This window comes from Anastrepha obliqua, chromosome 1, assembly GCF_027943255.1.
Source record: "Anastrepha obliqua isolate idAnaObli1 chromosome 1, idAnaObli1_1.0, whole genome shotgun sequence".
Lineage (NCBI taxonomy): Eukaryota > Metazoa > Arthropoda > Insecta > Diptera > Tephritidae > Anastrepha > Anastrepha obliqua.
In genome coordinates this window covers 66,398,353-66,420,969 of record NC_072892.1, presented here as the reverse complement: position 1 = coordinate 66,420,969, position 22,617 = coordinate 66,398,353, and the positions used below count along the sequence as shown (strand labels likewise).

General features: G+C 37.2%; 4 protein-coding genes across 4 annotated transcripts; 2 read left to right on the top strand and 2 right to left on the bottom strand.

Moving 5' to 3' along the window:
- The first annotated feature begins 376 nt into the window (after nt 1–376).
- LOC129235482 (symplekin) lies at nt 377–5,686 on the top strand. The gene is made up of 6 exons (XM_054869349.1): nt 377–607; nt 665–858; nt 916–2,112; nt 2,174–3,111; nt 3,305–4,221; nt 5,329–5,686. The coding sequence occupies exons 1-6, from the start codon at nt 521–523 to the stop codon at nt 5,521–5,523; spliced, it is 3,528 nt and encodes a 1,175-aa protein (XP_054725324.1). The 5' UTR covers nt 377–520; the 3' UTR covers nt 5,524–5,686.
- LOC129235483 (glyoxylate reductase/hydroxypyruvate reductase) lies at nt 5,554–6,947 on the bottom strand. Its single transcript, XM_054869350.1, has 2 exons — nt 6,670–6,947; nt 5,554–6,581 (listed from the first exon to the last, which is right to left on the bottom strand). The coding sequence occupies exons 1-2, from the start codon at nt 6,879–6,881 to the stop codon at nt 5,678–5,680; spliced, it is 1,116 nt and encodes a 371-aa protein (XP_054725325.1). The 5' UTR covers nt 6,882–6,947; the 3' UTR covers nt 5,554–5,677.
- A 1,190-nt stretch (nt 6,948–8,137) lies between these two features.
- LOC129252863 (CCA tRNA nucleotidyltransferase 1, mitochondrial) lies at nt 8,138–9,927 on the top strand. Its single transcript, XM_054890996.1, has 3 exons — nt 8,138–8,821; nt 8,891–9,481; nt 9,538–9,927. Exons 1-3 carry the CDS (start codon nt 8,276–8,278, stop codon nt 9,886–9,888), a joined length of 1,488 nt encoding a protein of 495 aa, XP_054746971.1. The 5' UTR covers nt 8,138–8,275; the 3' UTR covers nt 9,889–9,927.
- On the bottom strand, nt 9,911–11,246 carry LOC129252864 (probable RNA methyltransferase CG1239). Its single transcript, XM_054890997.1, has 2 exons — nt 10,348–11,246; nt 9,911–10,288 (listed from the first exon to the last, which is right to left on the bottom strand). The coding sequence occupies exons 1-2, from the start codon at nt 11,203–11,205 to the stop codon at nt 10,124–10,126; spliced, it is 1,023 nt and encodes a 340-aa protein (XP_054746972.1). The 5' UTR covers nt 11,206–11,246; the 3' UTR covers nt 9,911–10,123.
- Nucleotides 11,247–22,617: the final 11,371 nt, after the last annotated feature.

Here is a 22,617-nt window from a genome sequence, read left to right as displayed (position 1 = left end):
GACTTGAGAACCACTGCACTAAATTACTTTCGGTTTGTATCTGCAACCCTGTATTCCAAAAAGTATGGGAAATTCCCGTAGAACCGTGCAGCTGATTGCTCTCTCACCATACAGTGTTGCCAGACAGTACATTTCGAAATCATTTACAAAATAAACTTAGAAAAATTTTAATTTTTGTTAAAATAACTTAAAAATAATGTTGAATAATGTTAATTAAAGATAAATAGACTATTTGGATTTGTTGGATTTTGGCTTTGGTTTATTAAATAATGAAAAATTCAAACTGATAACGCGGATGTGTGAAAAAGTGTGTAAGCAAAAATAGGAATGGCAACATTGTGTAGATACAACTAAACACAAACACACTCACAGCGGACTGAGTTTATGTCGGTGAGTGTGCACAGCATTCAATTATTTATGGCATTCAGTCTATTTGTTAAAAGTTTTTGATTTGTACGTCTGCTTAAAATTTTCGGCAGAATTCGCATAAGTATTTGTGTTTCTGAAACAAATAGAATATATGGAGGGGCTTTTAGGACGCAGCCAATTTCTAGGCGAAGCAGTAAACCTTTTCACAGATGAAAAAACTGCGAATGCACGCAGCAAGGTAAGCTAGTATGGCTAAAGAGGAATGTTGTCGAAAGTTTAGTTTTTTATCTCTCAGGTAATCGAATGGCTAAATGAGGTGCCCACCGCTGAATCTATGACCAAATGCGATTTGTTGGTTAAGGTGCAGGAAACTATTCTGGGCTCATGTGTGGAGCTGTTGGAAGAATTTTCGGAACATATACTCTCGCTAGCGCATGATGCAAATGCAGATGTGCGAAAGCAAGTCGTGTGCTTCATTGAGCAAATATGGTGAGTTTTCTGGTGCCTAAAGTTAAACAAAAATGAGATTGAGAATATTTATTTCAGTAAAGTCAAGGTGGAGTTGTTACCACAAGTGATAAGCGTTATTTCAATGCTTCTACGCGACCGGTCGCCTCAAGTGATTAAGCGCGTCATACAAGCATGCGGCAGCATATATAAAAATGGCCTACAGTGGATTTGTGCCACAGGAGAAATATCGGACAGCGCTGAACAAGCTTGGAGTGTACTAAGTTTGGTAAAGGCTCAAATCTTGGATCTAATTGACAACGAGAACGATGGCATTCGTACCAATGCCATTAAATTTCTGGAAGGCGTTGTAGTGCTGCAAAGCTATCCAGATGAAGACAGTCAAAAGAAAGATAATGATTTTTCGCTCGAAGATGTACCTATAAATTTTAGATTAGTGAAACGGCAGAAGTTGGAGGAGGAAGCGCTGAATATTTTCGATATTTTGTTGAAATTTCACGCGGCTACACACATTTCTTCTGTGAATCTTATCACTTGCACTGGCAGTCTTTGCACAATAGCAAAATTGCGTCCAAGTCTTATGGGCCCTGTTGTGGATGCCTTCAAGCAACTCAATTCAAATCTACCCCCTACGCTCACTGATTCGCAGGCTAGTTCCGTACGTAAAAGTTTGAAAATGCAATTAATGGCGCTGCTTAAAAATCGTGGCTCATACGAATATCAGGCATCGATACGCCATATGTTACTAGATTTGGGTGCATCACAGGGTGAAATACAACGCGCGGTACCGAAGATGGATAAGCAGGAGCAAACGCGACGACAAAAACGCATATTAGAGGGCGCCACAAGTAGTCTTAATAAGAAAATGCGTCTTGATTCCATAAATAGGCAACAGGAGCGCAGAGCTAAATCCGGTGTAGACGATGAAATTGCAAAAGAGATTGAGATGGAAGTTGACGAAGAAGAGTTAGAGAAACAGCGTCAGCGCTGCCTGCGTGTAAATGAAAAGTTCTTGGCTGAACAATTGCGAGCTACTGATGTGGTAGTCAATTTAGTAGTTGAGTTTTTACCAAAGTTGCCCGACGAAGTGCCAGCTCATTTCTTAAATGAATATGCACCCATTCGCGATATGTCCATACAGCAGCAAGTAACAAAGATAGCAAAATTTCTCGGCGAGCAGATGACAACGCAAAAAATTGGCCCAGGTGCCGCAGCCTTTAGCAAGGAGACTCCACTGCGACCACGACGGATGGAAACCATGGACACCAAAGAAAGGTAATGACCTACAAGATAACGATTATGAATATTTTCAAGTAAATATACTTTTATTATTAAGTGAACAACCAATTGACGAAGATCAAATGAGAAAAGACGAAGCAACGAAGAAATTGCGTGAAAACATGGAACGTGTGAAAGGAGAACAAGAGCTGATAGAGCGTATGAAGTTGCGCGCCAAGACACTCAAGTTACAAGAGGTAACCAAACAATTTTCACGTCCAGTTAAAGAGAAGTTTCTTTTGGAGGCTGTAAAGCACGTTTTACAATCGGAACGGCAGTGCATTGTGGGCGGAGTGTCTGCAAAGCGCCGTAAAATACTAACCGTTATGGCTGCAACATTTCCTGACAAAGTGCGCTACTTCATTTTCGATTTTATTATGCTCGATGTGAAACAGCGCATTGATTTGGCCTTTTCGTGGTTATATGAAGAGTATTGTCTACTGCAGGGTTTCACCCGACACTCCTACGTAAAGTCGGAAAATCGACCCGACTATGCTTACAACGAGCTCTTGAGCCAACTGATTAGAGGAGTGCGCGAAACATGCGAATTGAAGGATAAAATTATATTAATGCGCCGTATCTTTCTGGAAGCACCATTGCTGCCGGACGATGCGCTTAATCAGCTTGTGGAAATGTGCTTCTCCGAGGAGTTTGTTAATCCTGGAATGGATTTGTTAAAAGATTTGGCTGTTATGCGGCCACCGCGAAAGAATAAACTGATAAGAGTGCTTATAATGTTTTCTGTACATGAACGTACCGATTTGCGAGAGCGAGCACTGGATCATATCGTTACTCTGTATCATGTACACAAAGTGTTGCCGAATCGAATTGAAGAATTCGCTTTGGAATGGGCCTCGCATCTGGAAAAAGAAGTGCCACCTCCCGGCATTTTCACAGAAGAGTATGGGCGACCAGAGGCCGAAGCGGGCTGGAAAGAGGAAACGGTCAAGACGTGCATGACACCGATGCTGACACTATTACCTTATAAGCCAAAAAGTGAGTAGAGATTTGACGATGTGATTTCAATTTTTTATGTACTGTGGCAAAGCACTGAATTGATTTATTAATGAATTAAGTAATTGAAAGTTTACTTACTACCAACTAGTTGTTGATAATGCATCATTTATTTATTTGGTATTAATCTTGATTCGGGCGTCTTATTTGTTTAATGATTCCTCCTTTATTTCAGCTTTCCTTGATAAACTTTGCAATATTTACACTTGCACTGGAGCCGACCTGAAACGAACTATACTACGCTCCATCGATCCAACAATAAAGAAAATGGGCGCCGAAGATCCCACATTGCTTAAATTTATAGAAGACTGCCCCAAAGGCACCGAAACGCTCGTCATACGCATTATTCATCTGCTTACCGAGCGTGTGGCCACCCCCAATCCAGAATTGGTACAACGTGTACGTGAGCTCTATGCGAATAAAATCAGAGACGTTCGTGTGTTAATACCTGTACTCAGCGGTCTCACGCGCCAGGAAGTTTTGAATTCTCTACCAAAGCTACTGAAACTAAATCAAATCGTCGTTAAGGAGGTGTTCAATCGCTTGCTTGGCATTGGCGCTGAATTCGCTAATCAAACGATGGCTGCCACACCTACCGATATACTCGTCGCTTTACATACCATGGATACGAATGTTTGCGATTTAAAAGCTGTAGTTAAAGCCACTTCAATATGTTTGGCTGAGAAAGACGTTTTCACACAAGAAGTGCTAATTGGTGTATTGCAGCAGCTGGTCGAAGTAGTACCTATACCTACACTACTCATGCGTACCATAATCCAAAGTATAACACTTTATCCACGCTTAACGAATTTCGTACTAAATCTGCTGCAACGCCTCATATTGAAGCAAGTATGGCGGCAAAAAGTGATTTGGGAAGGTTTTCTCAAATGCTGTCAACGCTTAAAGCCGCAGTCACTGCCTGTATTGCTGCATTTACCAAATCAGCAACTTGTAGGTGCTTTGGAGCAGTGCCCCGATTTAAGGCAACCATTGTTTGAATATGCGCAGAGTATTCAGGAAGAACCAATGAGTGGCATAACACCTCAATTGCTGGATATAATTTCTGGCAAGACAGTCGACGTATTTATAACGGTGAGTAGTGGTTGGAATTACATGATTTCAGTATTTTATTTTAAGTTTTATTAGTAAATTTTAAACTGAACAAGAGTATAAAATTCAAATATAATATAATCATTTGAATTTTAGGTAGGTCTGTTTATGTAAAAATAATCCAGTAACTTTATTTCCAAATATCCGCTCTCTAAAAGAAAAATATCAAAAAAGTACATGTTGCGTTCATGTCCAGCAACAAAAAGTAAATTTTTTTAGTTGAACTACCTCGTGTTAAGTTTAAAAAGAAATAACGCAAATAAAATACAAAGCAACGAGCTTAGCATCACAAGATTTAATTTTGTCCACTATAAATTGTTCCATTTCATCATCGCTGTCAGATGAGGAACATTTCATTAGCAATTATGTTGTTGTGAAAAACACACCTTTCTTCATATTTTTCTTGCTTCCGTCTGTGCATGTGTGTATGAGTATATACATACATATAACTCCAAATTAGTTAATAACCAAGAAGTATAAGCATAAATCTCAAATATACCTTCAATGTTTTCGATTTGTATTTCGCGAACTGTAGCAGCGGTGACTGGAGGTTGTGGTTCAGAATTTCTATATCACTGGCCGATTCCTATTTAACTTATGACTTCAAATAAACTATAAATTTTATCTAAGATATATTTACTTACATTCGCCACTATAATCAGAATTTTTATTTAAATTTAGAACATTGACTCAATTCGCAAATTTGAATTCGTGTTCATATTTACTTTGCAAATTCCTACAAGTAAAAATGTATCCAGTAAAAACTTGAAACTTCCCCTCAAAAAGAAATGTCGTTTTGCTCTGTCACTTTCCCCTCCAAGTTTTTTTGATACCTGAACACCAATTTGTAATTGTAACAATTTTTACAAATAATTAGCTTCATGAACAGACCTATTATTTATATGAATTCATGAACATACCTATTATTTATATGACTGCCTAAAAATTGCTGTCAATTACTGTAATTTGAATGTTAAAAAGTTGCTTACGCATGCAAAAGAATTTCTCATCCGAATTCATAATTTGTTTGCGTTTAGTTTCAAGTTAAGTCTGATATTAGTTTTTCTTAATTATCTCATTTTATTCTAGGATGAGAGTGGCGGTTACATTAGCGTAGATCAAATTAAAAAGGAAATTGAAGACCCATCAGAAATTGGTGTTATTGCAACGATACCTATTGCACCGGTTCCAGCGCCAGTTCCAGCTCCTATCCCTACACTTGGCGGCATTGGTACACCTATTCTCTCCACTACTGCACAACCGCTGCCACCAGGCGAAGATTAGACACCCTCAATATACATAAATACACATACATATATTTATATTATTGCGTTTTTTTTAATTCGAAGTTTCTAAACGTCTTATAAATATTTAGAACCGCTTATAACTTGTTTCAACTGTAACAATTCTTAACTCCTTAATAAAAGTGTTTGGTCTTTCACATTGACACCTCGGCTACCATCTTCTCACTTTTCAAACCGGCCAAAATGTTTAAGGCAGTTATACGTGACATTTCCATGCGCGTATTTACATCAGCGCTTCCAATGTGTGGTAATATGACAACGTTTTCCAATTTAAGTAGTGGATCATCCAGCGGTAGCGGCTCCGGCGTAGTTACGTCTAAACCTGCGGCCAGTATGCGGCGTTCTTTTAGTGCAGCATATAACGCAAGCTGATCCACCACGCCACCGCGTGCAGTGTTGATGAAAATCGCATTTGGTTTCATTTTACCGAATGCAGCCGCGTTAAAAATTTCTTTCGTCTCCGGTGTGAACGCGCAACATACAACTATAAAATCAGATTCGCATAACATTTCGTCGAAGCTAACGCGTTGTGCATTTACTTTGGCTGCTTCAGCTACTCGTTCAGTGCGCGTTGTGTATGTCAGCAAGCTGGGTTTGAATGGTACCAAGCGCGCCGCAATCTCCTGACCGATGCGCCCGAATCCGTATAGACCTACCCGCGCGCCTTTAAGCCCCTGACCACACATCCAGTTGGGCGCCCACGATTTCCAGCCGCCATTGTAGACTTCTTTGTTGGCTTCGAACAAACGTCGACTGGTGGCTAGCAATAGGGCTACAGTTAACTCGGCTGTTGCGTCAGTGAGCACATCTGGTGTATAGCCGACGCGTATGCCGCGTTTTTTGCACTCACCCAAATCGATATGCTCATAACCCACCGATATCGTGGCTATACACTTCAACTGTGGGCCAGCACTTTCAATGACTTCTGCATCTATTTTATCAGTTAAAGCACAGTAGATTGCGTCCTTGCCAACCACTTGGCGCAGTAGTTCTTGGCGTGGCACCGGTAGCGGTTGTGACCAATTGCTAACGTTACACCTGTTACCAAATTATTTTGTTATTATTATTATTTATAGGCTAACAATTCATTATATTTTGCTAATATTTTATGCAGAATCTTACTTACTCCGCCTTCAACAATTCTAAGCCTACTGGCGCAACATCGGGACGTGTAACATACACACTTTTGCGTTCACTAGTCATATTCGAGTATTGCAACGAGCTTGGCACCAATTTGTGTATTTGTGAAGGTCCGGAGATTAGGAATGTGGGCGATAACGTACACAGCAAACGCAGAGAAAGGTTGCTGGAACGTGTCAATAGTGGAATTAGTGTCATTGCAGCAGTTGCGGTTTATTTTTGTTGCTGTCGACTTCAGCAGCTGTTGGACGAATCAGCTGTGCGTCAGTTTGGTTTTCCAAATCAACTAAAAAAGTTAAGAAACAAAATACACCAAATAGTGCAGTTAGTCAGAGGGGTTAGCGCCTATCCATGCTAGTTCACACACCTACATGTCGTTTCCACGGCAGTCGGTTCTACGTTACCGAAACGACACGGATTCATATCCGGCCAAGGATTGCCACTCCAACAGCATTCCCCGTATGTAAGAATGGGGAATGTTTATGCTGCTACAACAACAACAACACACCTACATGTCGAACTGGACAACCAAGTTCATCAACTTAAAATTGTTTCATAGACAAGATCCATAGGCATACAAATCAAGGGCAGTCGGAAAACTTATAAATTGTGTTCTTCATTTTTGTACGAATTTTGCATTTGGGAGTAACTGCACTATTACGGGACGCGTCTGGGTTGTTGAGTTAGTATTTACATAGTGTATGGTCCTCGTGTTAAAGCGGATAAAATTACATATTAAAATTATTAACATACATACATATGTTGCCGACATGCACAAGTACTTATAATTGATTCCATAATATAAATAAATAAATAAAATAAATAATTTCTGTTAGGTGTTTGGCTGAGCCCCTCCTCCTATTTGTGGTGTGCGTCTGGAAGTTGTTCCATTAACACATATTTACATAAAATTCCTGTTGTTGTTGGTGTTGTAGCAGCATAAACATTCCCCATACTTACATACGGTGAATGCTGCTGGAGTGGCAGTCCTTGGCCGGATATAAATCCGGGTCGTTTCGGTAACGTAGAACCCACTATCGTGGAAACGTGCATAAAATTCCTCATACATGATTATTCACTTTGCTTATATGTACTACGTACTTATCAAAATCTATTCAAATGTTATTAAACCGGCGGAATTGCATGTAACGACAGGTAATAATCCGAAGTCAGTTAGAATTTATAATAGGAATTGCAAATTTGTAATCTTCCAAAAGTGTTTAAAATTAATTTAAAAAAATAATCGCACAAATTAGTGATGATTTTTCAGCTACGAAGTATATAGATGTTCTTGTTGTAACAGCATAAAAATTCCCCATACATACATATACGAGGAATAATGCCCAAGTGACAAGTTACATAGAACCGACTGCCGTGCGTACGGGTATGTATGTAGATAGGATTAGGTAGCTCTGTTACGTTTTTACGACGTGACTAGTAATCCCTTTATAACTCATGGCTGATTTACATATTTATAAAAGTTACGGCGCTGACAAAACAGCTGTTTTCTCAGCTTGCAACAACAAAATTGCATATCAAAACATTTTACTTCCTCATGCAGTTCAAACAATATTTTCTTTATATTAGAAGTAATGAGAAAGACGTTGAGTATTTTTGCTAGAGTTTGTCAAACGCATATAACGGATAAAAGGAATTTGACTAGAACTTTCAGTATAAACATAGCAAGGCATATGACGTCAGTGAATCATACAGCAGAAACTTCACAAAAACCATCACTCCATTCATCTGCATCGCAGCCAATTTTGAAACAGCTTGGGGTTCCATCTAAAATGCGCTCCAATCCAGCTTTTAAAAAAATAGATACTAGTGAATTCCACAGCATTTTCACAGATGAACTGCGAGCATTGATCGACATTTTCAAGCGGTATAATTATGAGCTACGCATTGCAGGCGGTGCAGTGCGCGATATTGTAATGGGAATAAAACCAAAAGACATCGATTTAGCCACTACAGCAACACCAGATCAGATGAAAGAAATGTTTACCAAAGAAGAGGTGCGCATGATTAACGCGAAGGGTGAGAAACATGGCACGATAACACCTCGCATAAACAATAAGGAGAATTTCGAGGTGACCACATTACGTATTGATGTACGCACCGATGGCCGACATGCTGAAGTAAGTGATGTGTATTTAATTAAAGAGTATATGCTAATATTTTGTTTTTTATATTATCTTATTATTTAGGTACAATTTACAACCGACTGGCAGTTGGATGCGAATAGGCGCGATCTTACTATAAATTCCATGTTTCTCGGCTTTGATGGCACACTATACGACTACTTTTATGGTTATGATGATTTGCAACAGCGGCGCGTCGTATTTGTTGGCGATGCAGATGTGCGCATTAAAGAAGATTATTTGCGTATTTTACGTTACTTTCGTTTCTATGGTCGTATAGCACGCGAACCCTCTAAACATGATGTTGAAACTTTAAAAGCAATCCGTGAAAATGTTGATGGGTTGGCGCGCATTAGCGGCGAGCGTATATGGGCGGAATTGCAAAAGATTGTGATAGGAAATTTCGGTTGTGAGTTGGTACAAGAAATGATTGCATGTGGTTTTGCGCCCTATTGCGGGTTGCCAGCTGAGCCTAACATTGATGAGTTTAAACGGCTCTACTCTGATTTGGCAAATTATTCTTCCGCTCAATTACCGATATTATATATGTGTGCATTGCTGCATACGCCTGAGGATGCTATGCAGTTGCATCAGCGACTCAAATTGTCAGCACATGAACGTGATTTGGCGCTATTCATCACACAGAATCGGAAAAAGGTAATTACGGAAACAAATGATATGTACATATAATATTTACTTATTAAATTCTATAGGTGGGAGTGGATTTTATTACGCTGCGTGATTATCAACGACTTTGCTTGCAACCATATGCTAAACGTGAGTTTGTTGAAGAGTTGCTGAAATATACAAACCAGACAGAACTTTACAAGAATCTAAAGGCATGGCAAACACCACGCTTTCCACTCAGTGGCAGCATGCTCAAGGAACGCGGCTTACCAGCAGACAAACGTATGGGTGTCATCATGACAATGCTCCGCTCAATATGGATCGAAAGTAATTTTTCAACAAGTGGTGAAGAATTGTTAGGGCAACACCTACCAAAAGTGCTAGAAAAGATAGAATCCCCGCCTAATACGCCGAACAAGAAACGTAAATCGCAATAAACTTCAAATTGAAATAATGCCATTACTGAAAACAATATATTTTATGAAGATTTATCTACTACAAATTAGTCGTTAGTCTGTGGAAATTGGATTTCAAATCAACTTTTTTTATCTATCGAAATATTTGTACTGCTTATAATTTTTTGTAAGCAAATATAATATTTATCATTCATGCCTATTAAACTCAAATATTATAGTTATAGTAACATTATCACAGTAACTGGTGAGATGACCGTTATTTTTTATGAAATAACTGTATTGGCCGTTTAAAGCCCTCCTCACAGTTTTCAGGTACACCCATCAATTCGACGCCTTCAAAACCCACTTCTGCAGAAAGTAGATAATCAGTGAAATGTTTGGGAAAGAACGTCATTGCCTTATAATGAGCATTTATGGTATCCTGAAAAATAGAATTCCATGTAGATTTTTAAAGCTCATTTTATCTTTCACATTACTCACATTCATTTTCTTCCGACGCCCATAGTTATCGTAAGGTTGCGCTTCTAGTACAAGTTTGCCGCCACTTCGAAGTTGCAAGTACATGCGCCGAAATGCTTGTTTCAAGCCTGCATCTCCAAAATTCAAATGTATCCACTTTGTTATCGACAGGCAGAGTATCACGTCAAATTGTTCATGTTCAATCTCAAGCAAAACATCATCTCGCAACACATAGTTGCCATGCACAAAGCTTACATTGTAGGGAAACTTATGTAGACGACGTGCCTCATTTTCTAAAGGTAGCGCTTTCTTTTGCCGTACTAACGTCTTGTTCGCCTGACTGATAAGCGCGCGATCTATGTCTAAGCCAACAATGCTTTTAACCGCAAGTCGCTTTGCCACTTCCATAGTTATAAGTCCGCTATTACAACCAATATCAATTACTCTTTTGTCTTGGAAAAGCTCTGACCGTGACATGAACATTTCCAGACGTATATCACGACATTCGCGGCCCTTATTTCGATACCCATAATACTGATTATAGTTGCCGTAAATAAATTTCTCTTTTGCTTGCTTTTGTGGAGAACCGCTCGGGGAAACAGTGTTTAATTGCAACCGTTTCTTAGGACTTTGATGAGCGAATGGTTTGGTTGGTTTTACTTTTGTTCCCGCTTCGCAATCACGCACGTTTGTCAACGTTTTACTGCAACCACTTCCAGCTGTTACTGCGTTTTTTTCAGGGGCGCTCTGCTCAATCTGTAATTTTGATTTTTTGATTTCACTTCCATTGTCATCGATGTCATTCGTAAGTTTTTTCTTTTTGGCAATTTTTTGTGCCTCGAAATGGTTTCTTTGTGTAACTTCGAGAGATATATCCATTTAATGAATTGGTTGAAATAAACATGTTTTTAAATAACCTCTTCTTTTTGTAATGATCGTTCACAATAGATGCACAAAAGCAAAAGAGTGTTGCATTTCAATGTTTTTACAGCTATACTCAGTACAAATAGTGGAACGTTTAAAACTACTACAGAAATTGCAATCAATAGATTCAATAGCTTTTCTGGAATTACTAAAATATTAGGCGACATTTGAAGATTGCCTTAAATCGATTATTTTATATAGCTATATTCTGTTGCAACCAAGGCGCATTCATTAAAGGTGCTGACCCTAGACCAACAACAATGTTGTGTGCATTTGATTGTGATGTCAGAGTATTGGCAAAGTAGAATACAATGAATGAATTCGCCTTGTTTCTTTCTGTTCTGACAGTTACATGGAGACGGCGAAGGAAAAAAAAAACAAATCCGCTCATTTTCCGATACCACTTTTAGTAGATTCGCCTGCAAAATAACATTCGAACACGCGTATAGCGAAAAGTTATTCCTTATCGGGAGATTTATAATTTTTGCAAATGGTGTCGTATGTCAAAAATATTAGACACTTGTGAATTAGGCAGCTGCAGTATACAAACATACAAGCAATATAATTCTAAAGAAAGATTTCCATCATTCAAAATAGTTTTTAGTTTATATTATTTTTTTTAATATTATATTTTATTTATTAAAAAAGTTATTCAAAAAAAAGTTGATTAATTTTGCGCCACCTTGTATTGTAGTTATTCCCACAGCTGCAGTGCCATCTGCCAAAATATGTCGCCTATTTGTGACATGTACGTACGAAAAACGAAAGCAAAGAAGCAACAATGAAAAATCATTGAGAAATATATTTATTATATATATTGCTTTGTTTTATTTGTTTTTCAGCGGTTTGATTTTTTTTTTAAATTCTCGAGTACTTTCGAGAGCCGCATTCACAAGGATTTCGTTTTTTTACTTTGCAACACTAGACGTAATTTCACAGTACACAAAATATAGAAGGTGACGCCTTTCAAAAACCATTACTTTATTTTTCGCGATTTTGACAGGCGATGACGTCTTTGCTGCGAGTAAACATTACTTTCCTAAAATATTAAACACTTTGCTTAATAGGATTTAAATCATGCACGATTTATTGAAGATCACGTCACTTTGCGACAGTTATTTGTAAACAAACAGCAGCTGATAGCTGTGACGACATTCGTAGCTTACATTTTTACTTTTTCTGTCCTGTTGAAGATTGAGCAAAAATTGTAAAAAATACGCAATAAAGTGCTTTAAATTAATAAAAGGTATTCACTAAATATTATTTAGTGTTCTTTAGTTCGTTTAAATAATGCCAAAGCCTTTCAGGTTTAATATTAAGTGAGCCTCTGTGAAAATTGTCATGCAAATAAGGGAGACTCCCACATTCAATAAACAGTTAACAAGCCATCTAAAATATCGCTATTAATATATAGTAATAAAAAAGCAGTAGTAGTAATGAAGTTGAAGTTGTAGCAGGAAATATAAAAAAGTTATGGTAGTAATAGAGGCAGAGATTAATTGGAGTTAAAGAATGAGAAATTATTTGAGTACATTCAGCAATATTCGGCAAAGCAACGAAGCAATTAATTTCTGAAGTGCAAGTTCTTTTTTATACATTTAATTTTTAGAGGTGTATTATTTCAAAGACGGACAGAAAACACAAAGTTTTGTCGTTTAGTCACCAGAAAACTATATTCCATCGGGACTAAGTTTAGAGAACGGTAAGATTTTGAAAACATGAATCGATCTTTTAGATATTCTCCTTTATCTCATATCCCTAATATCTCATTAGTGTTATTATTTTACTTAATGCCATGCTACCGTGTTCTGATTTTCCATTTCGCTTATCCGAGTTGTCTGCAATTGCAATTCATCAAAGACTGCTCACTTTCGGTTTTGGTGATTAACCCATGAAAATTCATCCTCCCCACTTGGGTCATCCTAGCCAAATGGGTTGGTGCGTGACTACCATTCGGAATTCACAGAGAGAACGTAGGTTCGAATCTCGGTGAAGCACCAAAATTAAGAAAAACATTTTTCTAATAGCGGTCGCCCCTCGGCAGGTAATGGCAAACCTCCGAGTGTATTTCTGCCGACTCGTTGTCGGATTACCAAATATTCCGGACTACCGAAGGTTCCATTTAATCAATGTTAATTCGAAAATTATGATCAAAATGCATAATGCAAAAATAATCTTTTTATTAATATCTCTTTTAGTGGGGGAACAAAAAACGTAACTACTAAACTTTAAGAAAATAATTACAGGCAAAATTTTTAGTTTTTTAATACATATGCAGTTAATATAAAACATGAACGTAAGTATATACATTATTGTAAATACATATCTTCCCCTTAGTATAACAATAGCCTATGTGCTCAGAGGCTATTATTTTTTTATTGAATTTTTGGATTCTCCATCGTCGATTTTATATGTGGTCAAAATTTTGTCAAATTCTAGTTCCACAAAGTGGGTCAAAACGTCAGTCAAAAAATAATAAATATTTACAGACTTAACGAGATTTGAGTGCGAGCTACTTTCGACAAAAAGTTTGAAATTCATTTTCTCAAAACATCAAAAAATTTATAGGCTATTTTAATACTAAGGGGACGATATGGAAAAACCAGCTTACGTTGAAACACAAAATATGAATTACGAAAGCGAAATGAGCTACTTAACATATGTAATCGAGAATACTTTTTTGTTTTTTTCTTTTATATATTAAGACTCAGCAATCACTTTTTCTTGGACCTTCTTAAGCTGGAGTACAGTTTCCATATCAACACCATGCTCTTGTGACCAGCGTAGCAGCCAAAGTGGCCTCGTCACTGCTGACAGTGAATTGCGTCGAAGACACTTCAACCTCGTCATTTGTGCGGCCTGCATCTTCCGGGTCATTTTGAGCTGCCGTGAATTCTTCAATTATCTCGTCATCGGTGAAATCGGCATTAAGATCTGCCTCCAACAACCATTTTTCTAAGTCTTCACGCGGTAGTCCCTCATTCGAACTAAACTTGACATTTTGTTAGGAACAAACCATAGACAGAGAATCTAAAAACTGTTCGTCAGTTTCATCCTGATTATCTGGTAACTGTTCTAATAAAGGATTGTCTGGCCAAACGTTTTTCCACGATTTAACAATGTTGGAAGTTGATACTTGATCCCAAGCATAGGCTGAATTTAGCGCTGCATTTTTAATATAAAACCTTTTCAAAGCCTCTGAAATGTCACTTTATGCGTCACTCACTATATCCATTAATAATCGTTTTTTATAGTGCATTTTCATGGCTTTTATTACATTCTGATCGAGGGGCTGTATCAAGGCAGTAGTGTTTTTTGGTAGAAACACGATCTCGATGTACCCATCTCGATTTTTTACTTTCACGTTTTCTTCATCATCGATCGGGTGCCCTGGTGCATTATCCAATAAAAGCAGAGCATAACATAACATAACATAACATAACATAACATAACATAACATAACATAACATAACATAACATAACATAACATAACATAACATAACATAACATAACATAACATAACATAACATAACATAACATAACATAACATAACATAACATAACATAACATAACATAACATAACATAACATAACATATGTTACATAACATAACATAACATATGTTACATAACATAACATAACATAACATAACATAACATAACATAACATAACATATGTTACATAACATAACATAACATATGTTACATAACATAACATAACATAACATATGTTACATAACATAACATAACATAACATAACATAACATAACATAACATAACATAACATAACATAACATAACATAACATAACATAACATAACATAACATAACATAACATAACATAACATAACATAACATAACATAACATAACATAACATAACATAACATAACATAACATAACATAACATAACATAACATAACATAACATAACATAACATAACATAACATAACATAACATAACATAACATAACATAACATAACATAACATAACATAACATAACATAACATAACATAACATAACATAACATAACATAACATAACATAACATAACATATCATAACATAACATAACATAACATAACATAACATAACATAACATAACATAACATAACATAACATAACATAACATGCTGTTCAAGCAAGGTAACGACGCATGAGCAAGATAACGATGCATTTTTTAGTGCGTGCAGCCGGCTACATAGAATTATAAGACGTTATCACGTCCAAAAATAATAATAACATTAAAACAACAGGTACTATTAACAAACTTGGTTTTATTTTAAATTCTTCAAGTAAATCAAATTAATAATAATCAATAAGAAGGCATATGCAAATACAAATACGTGAATTTATATATGTACATATGCGCATATACATACACATTACGCTCACTTAAGTAGGAGAGAGCAAGATGTCGAACGTTGCCGTTCGTTTGCTTTGTTTGCTTTGTCGTTCGTTCCAAGGTAACGGCAATGAGCAAGGTAACACTAATGAGCAAGGTAACGACACATTTTTTCGTGAGTGCAGCCTGTTAAATCGAATTATAAGATTTTATCACGTCAAAATTCTTTAACTGCAGGAACAAAATTTTCGGTGTACCACTCTTTAAAAACTTCACCTGAAACCCATGCTCGGCTTAGAGATTTGTAAACAACAGGGAGGGTTTTTAATTTAAAATTTTTAAAAGAACGCGGCCTTTTGAATTTCCCTACAGCTAAAAGTTTCAATTTATGCCTGCCTGAGGCATTTGTGCAGGGCATTAAAGTTAAGCGTTCTTTTCTGAGCTTTCGACAGGATGCGCCGACTTCACCATGTGTAACAAAGGTTTTGGTCGGCAGTTGACGCCAATTTAAACCTGTCTCATCTGCATTATAGACCTGGTCAGGAGTAAGGCCAACTTCTAAAATTTTTTCTCTGAGTTTGGCTTTAAAATTTTCGATTTGTGATTCGTCCACAGAAAGCTTTTCACCACTCACTTGGAGAAATCGTATGCCGAAACGGGGTTTAAAATTGTCAAGCCAGCCGTCACTAGCACGGGAATCATCCTTCTTAAAAATTTTATAATTTTTTTTATCATAAAAAAATTTCGCCTTTTCTTTTAAAATTTCACCTGATATTGGTGTGTTCCTATTACTTTGTTGTTGAAACCAGACATGTAATGCTTCTTCAACTTCTGGGAATTCACCACTTTTTAAAGTTTTTCGGTTTCCCGATTGACTTACGACAGATTTGATGAACTTTTCAATTTTATCTTTGCGCTTCACTATGTCATATATAGTAGCTCGCCCGACTCCGTAGATCCCACTTAGGTAAAGAGGTGTTTCACCACGCTCGTATCGCTGAATTATGGCCCATTTATCATTCAGCGTAAGTGTTGTATTTATGTTTACGTTTATTTGACGTCGATGCCATCACTAAGTAAAACCAAATCAGAAAATAACGACACGAAAAGACAGAAAAAAATCACATCAACACCGTCAGAAATCGCGAGAGAACTGGCGTCGTTCAAATTTAATGACCGGGAAACAAAACACTGCTGCTCTGCTACGACTGATCAAAATAAAATAATGCCAATTGCATCCATAGACGTTATGAGGTTGTCGGATTACCGAACGTGTCGGATTAAGAAATGTCGGACTATCACGATTGTACTGTATATAGGTATATAATATTTTAGGCTTGATAGCTAAGTGCAAACCGCCGGCATATGGCTTAACCCATTAGCATATAATATCTTAGCATGTGACTTGACATCACATCATCAGTAATTACATCAACTGTTTTACGCCCCATTAAAGCAAATACTATAGAAACAATTTGCAAAAGTATCTCAGTTAAAAAATGTGCAATAATATCACACCGTGCGATGAAAATAAACTTTTTTGTTATCCAGGAAAAAGAAATACAGAAATCGGTACACTTTACAGTTTTTCTTTGATAAAGGCGAAAATGCAAGTCAGGCCGCTGAAATTGAGAATTGGTGTTTATGGTGCCGATTTTTTAACAGGTAATTACGTCGTCGATTCCGTTCAGGTATTTTTGATGTTAAAGAAAATGCCGAGAAAATCATAGAAATAATCGAAGTTGACCGGAATGTTAAACATCGATCATAAAACAGTTTTAAATTATTTACTCAAAATAATAAATAAAAATAATGGACTTATTTTTCCCAAAACTAATATACATATATAAAATTGTCCTTATACCCTTTATCGGGTGTTGGGCCGAGCTCCTCCTCCTTGACATTTTTCCACAAGGAAGGAGGTATCAACAATTTTATGCCACATCCAAACGGCAGTTGGTTTTTATGAGGGGCTTTTTCATGCCAAAAAAATTCTTGGCGGCTTGCCATTGCCTGCCAAAAAGCGACTGCTATTAGAAAAAAAATGTATATCATTGGGTGTATCGTGGATTTCAAAGGACCACATTTGTCCTGGCGAAACATAGAGAACCATTTTTCTTAATAGCTGGGTGTATCCTCTTTCGTTTGATATCCATACTAATGCCATAAAATCAGTACCTATAAGTGTTCCGAACATTTTTCGAAAACTTAATCCATTGAAACTAAATCCCTTTAAAAATTTTAATTGATAAGGAATTGAGGAATTGAGTATGCAGCATTACTATATGAAATAGTTTCATGTTCATATGAAATTATTCCTTGATAACTTTTACTGTCGTCCGGTAATACATGCATGCTGATAGATTATTGAAAAACTTACCGCAAGCAGTTATTTATGCACATTATCGAATTTTATTAACGCTTGGAAAAAAATGTTATGCAAATTTCCCACAATTCTGCCACGCCTTCTCTAAAAGGTTACACTACCTTTCTTTCGGCATGGCACACGCGAGCAGAGTAATCCCGTTAAACGATAAAAAATATGCAAATCACCGTTACCGTCGGCGTAACAAAATGCGAGTATGGAGGCTGATTTTTACATCTAAGGCGATCAATCGCATTCGCAACCAATTCATTTAATCGATCGAGAAATTTTGGATTTAGGGGTTTTTCAATTTGTTTCACTTCTTTGGTATATTTAATTATTTGTATATAGGCATACGTATACTTGTAGGTATAGGTATACATATAGGTATACAATTACATATGGATACTTATGTATGAATGTGTGTTTATCTCGCTTCTTATGGTTTTATGTTGTTACAAATCAAATAACAAGGGCGGCATTCAGGCGAATGCATACAGTATGGGGGAGTTCACAAATCTCCAGGCGCATTAAACTACGAATATTCGGCTCATGTGTGAAGTCCGTCTTGTTGTACGGAAGCGAAACATGGCTGGTCTCTAACACCATCACACAGAGGGTGGTAAGGGATAAACGCTAAAAAAAAAACACTTTTTTCATGAATTTATTGTAGCGAAACGGTTCAAGTCAGTTTATTAAAAGTTGCATATTATAAAGTAACATTTCAAGAATATTTGATAAAATTTTCATGTAAAAATATTGCAAAATAAGCGAATGAGAGCACATTTACGTAGACGTCTTTTCAAAAATACAGTTTGCAGTAGTCAGCATATCTCAGCGTAGAATCATCTGAAATCAAAAAAATCGAATAATTTAGTTAAAGTATGAGTTAAACTTCCCCCCAACGTTTATTTTGACGATTTATTTTCATTTTCAGCCATTTGGTAGTCGTTTGAAGTAAAAAGTGATTTTTGACGAAAAAATGCCGCCATTTTGTAGGTGTAAAACCACCTTAATATAAAAAAAAATGGCGAAAAAAAACGTTGGGGGGAGGTTTTTTATATGTAAAATATGTGTGCAAAATTTCAAAAGGATCGGTTGAGTAGTTTTCAAATGCCAATGACTACGCACTTAAAAAAAAAGGTTCGAGATAACCGCGTTTAAAGTTTGTAACGGACTACGCGCGCAACTGCTGCGTCTCGGCAAATGTTTGAGGCGGCTCGGCTTTATGCTCTATAACTTAAAAAGTTTTGCTCGGATTGGCTTAAAATTTTAACACGGTATTTTTGAAATGTTTTAGTACAATAACATGCAAAAAAAAAAAATTGATTTTTATATATTATATATATATATATATTCCTGTTATAGCCGAAAGTGTTGAAGAAAACCCAGGTTTGTCCATTCCATTGCTGCTAGAGCCTAGTAGCTTTTGACCGCGTCGAGAATGGTGACAGAAGGGCGCAACTGCCTTTTCTATTTATTTATTTATACTTGCTATGTATGTGTCGTGAAAATAAGTTTGCACAATGTACCACGACTGCTCCACCATATCGGATCAACAACCTCTTCTCAGCAAGAGCGACTCTTTCCAAGAGTTCCCTTTCATCAGAAGTTGATTAGCGGCACACCAGTGTGAGCTAACAAGCGCAATGAATCCACCTACTCACAGCTCGTCGCGCAGCTCAAGTAAAGCATGATAACTGCGTCACGGCATCGTATCAAACTTTTCGAATAAGAGCCTATCAGCCACCGAGCCACAAGGCTTTGCTTTGGTCCTCCTCTTAGTCTCTCCTTTGCAAATTACTCTAAATATTTCTTTGGCCCTTCCAATATCTTGAGGCTCCTTTGCTTTTCCATACCAGTAGTCGTATTTTTTATGAATTTCACAATTTACATTTAAAACTCGTAGTTCATTATTCTATCTGTCTTCGGTAGCTGTCAAGCATTCAGACAGAGCCATAGAGTTTGGTTTGGAAGACGTATAGAGCAATATTTTGTTCGCCGAGAGAGGATTTTGCTTTTCAATTGCCTATCGAAATTGTTTTTTTTAGAGGTTAGGTTTTCAAGTTGGCACTACTTTTTTCGTAGATGGTCTTTTTGACAGCTGTCACTTGATTTATGCTCAGTTTGGTTTGCCATTTCATAATGAATATACTTACACCTGAACAACGTTTGCAAATCGTGCAAATTTATTTCGAAAATAATGGTTCGGTTCGCGCGACGCATCGAAGAAAATTTTGTTCAGCGATGAAGCTCACTTTTGGTTGAATGGGTATGTCAATAAGCAAAATTGTCGCATTTGGAGTGAACATAATCCACAAGCCATTGCTGAGACGCCGTTACATCCTCAAAAAGACACTGTTTGGTGTGCTCTATGGGCAGAGGGAATCATTGGTCCATATTTCTTTAAAAATGGAGCCGGCCATAATGTTACAGTCAATGGAGAGCGCTATAGAGCCATGATTAATGACTTTTTCGTGCCTGAATTGGACGATGTTGATGTGGACGACCTTTGGTTCCAACAAGACGGCGCTACATGCCATACAGCCAATGCAACAATCGATTTATTGAAGGAAACTTTTGGTGAGCGCATTATCTCGCGCCGTGGACCTGTGGCGTGGCCTCCAAGATCGTGCGATATAACACCGCTGGACTATTTCTTGTGGGGCTATGTGAAGTCGCTTGTCTACGCAGATAAGCCCGAGACGATTGACGTCTTGGAAGAGAATATTCGGCGCGTTATTGTTGATATACGGCCCCAATTGCTGCAAAAAGTGGTCGAAAATTGGGCCTCTCGGCTGGAATTTATTCGAGGCAGCCGCGGCGGCCACTTGCCCGAAATCATTTTTAAAACATAATGGCAAACCCTTATCTTTATAATAAAGCTAAATTCTTGGCCATAACATTAAATTATATACGTTTTATTTCATCTTGAAAACCTAACCTCTAAAAAAAACACCCTTTATAATATTATTTTTTGATTTTCGTTTGATCTTCAGGTTGGCTACAACGTGGATTTTGACTTGTTCTGTGTTACAAGGAGGTATAGAATTTTGCCTGCTAGAACTATCGCTTTTACCGCTTTCTCTGAATTGATAAAAGCTGCATTGACAGCCCTGATAGAAGCCAACCATATTTTTTGTTATATGTGTGCAGTACCCATTACGCTTTCTAGCTGCAGATGGAAGACAGGCGAACGGATCGCTTTGCCTAAAACTCTGCTTGGATTCGAACGATTCAAAGAGGTTCTTTGCAATTTTAACAGAGCAGATAGGACGAGTATATTTACATAGCCATACGAGTATACTTTGTTAATAAAATGATTAAGAGAAATGTCTCGAAAAAGTGTATGAATTGAAAAAGAAAATAGTTTTATCACTGGTTTTCAGGTTTTCGTATATGAAGTACCTTCATTTGCCTAGTTGGTTTTTTTTAATATAATGCCTCGGTGCATTTCTGAAAACAATTTTAGGTTAACTAGTTAGTTTTAACATTTTGTGCCATCGGTACAAAAATGAGTTTCGAATAAAGAGCTAATATTCAATTTTGTTTCAAAATCGGTAAAACGTTTACCGAAACATTTGAATTGATGAAAAAAATGTATGGCGCTGATTGTCTATCTTGTGCCAGAGTTCATGACTGGTTTTCACGTTTCAGAGATGGTTGTGAGGATATAAATCACAATGAACGTCCCGTATGTCCCAATGTCACATTTTCACTGATCATTTGGGCTTACGAAAGGTCTGTGCAGGTTTCATTCCGCACAAGTTAACTGACGACCAAAAATTGCTCAGAATTCAACATTCAACAATTAACTCATTAAAGAGGCGAGAAAAGACGAAAACTTCCTTTACAACATTGTAGCTGGTGATGAGACGTATTGTTTCCAATATAAATCTGAAACTAAGCGTCAAAGTGCCGAATGGAAGGCCCATACCAGCACCACCCAAAAAATCGCATTTGGAGAAGTAAAACATTAAGTCGATGCTTATTTGTTTTTACGATTTCAAAGGAGTTCGTTCAAACGGGCCAAACCGTCAATGCAATCTTCTATCTTGGCATTTTGAAGGGTTTGTTACATCGCATTCCTCGGATTCGCGCTGAATACCGCGACGGAAGAGCCTGGCGCTTATTGCATGATAACGCACCATCTCATCGATCCACTCTTGTGACTGATTTTTGACTAGAAAACGTATTTTAACCATCAATCACTTACCGTATTCACTTACCGTATGGCTCCCTGTGACTCTACCTGTTTGGAAAATTGCATTTGACCATGAAAGGAAAACGTTTTTTGTTTGTAGAGGCCATCCAAAAGGCTTGTACCGACATCCGGTCAATGAGCTGAAACACTCTTTTGAAAAGCGTTTAGATCGCGCAAAACAGTGAGTCGAGGAAAGAGGGAACCATTTTGAATAAATAAAATCGAAGTTTGTAGGTCTTGTAGCTCCCTCCATTTGTGGAATAACATCAGGACTCACGAAGCTACATAAAGGAGGAAGAGCTTGGCCAAAAACCTAACAGAAGTGCACGGGCCAAGTATTTTTTTTTAGAATTGTTGAAAGAAATTCCAAAATCTGTAGAAAGTTTCAGGGGTTTGTCCTTTATCTGGGCTCATACTTGTGACTTTTTATTTCCAAACTTAAAAAATGGCTGTGGAGAAG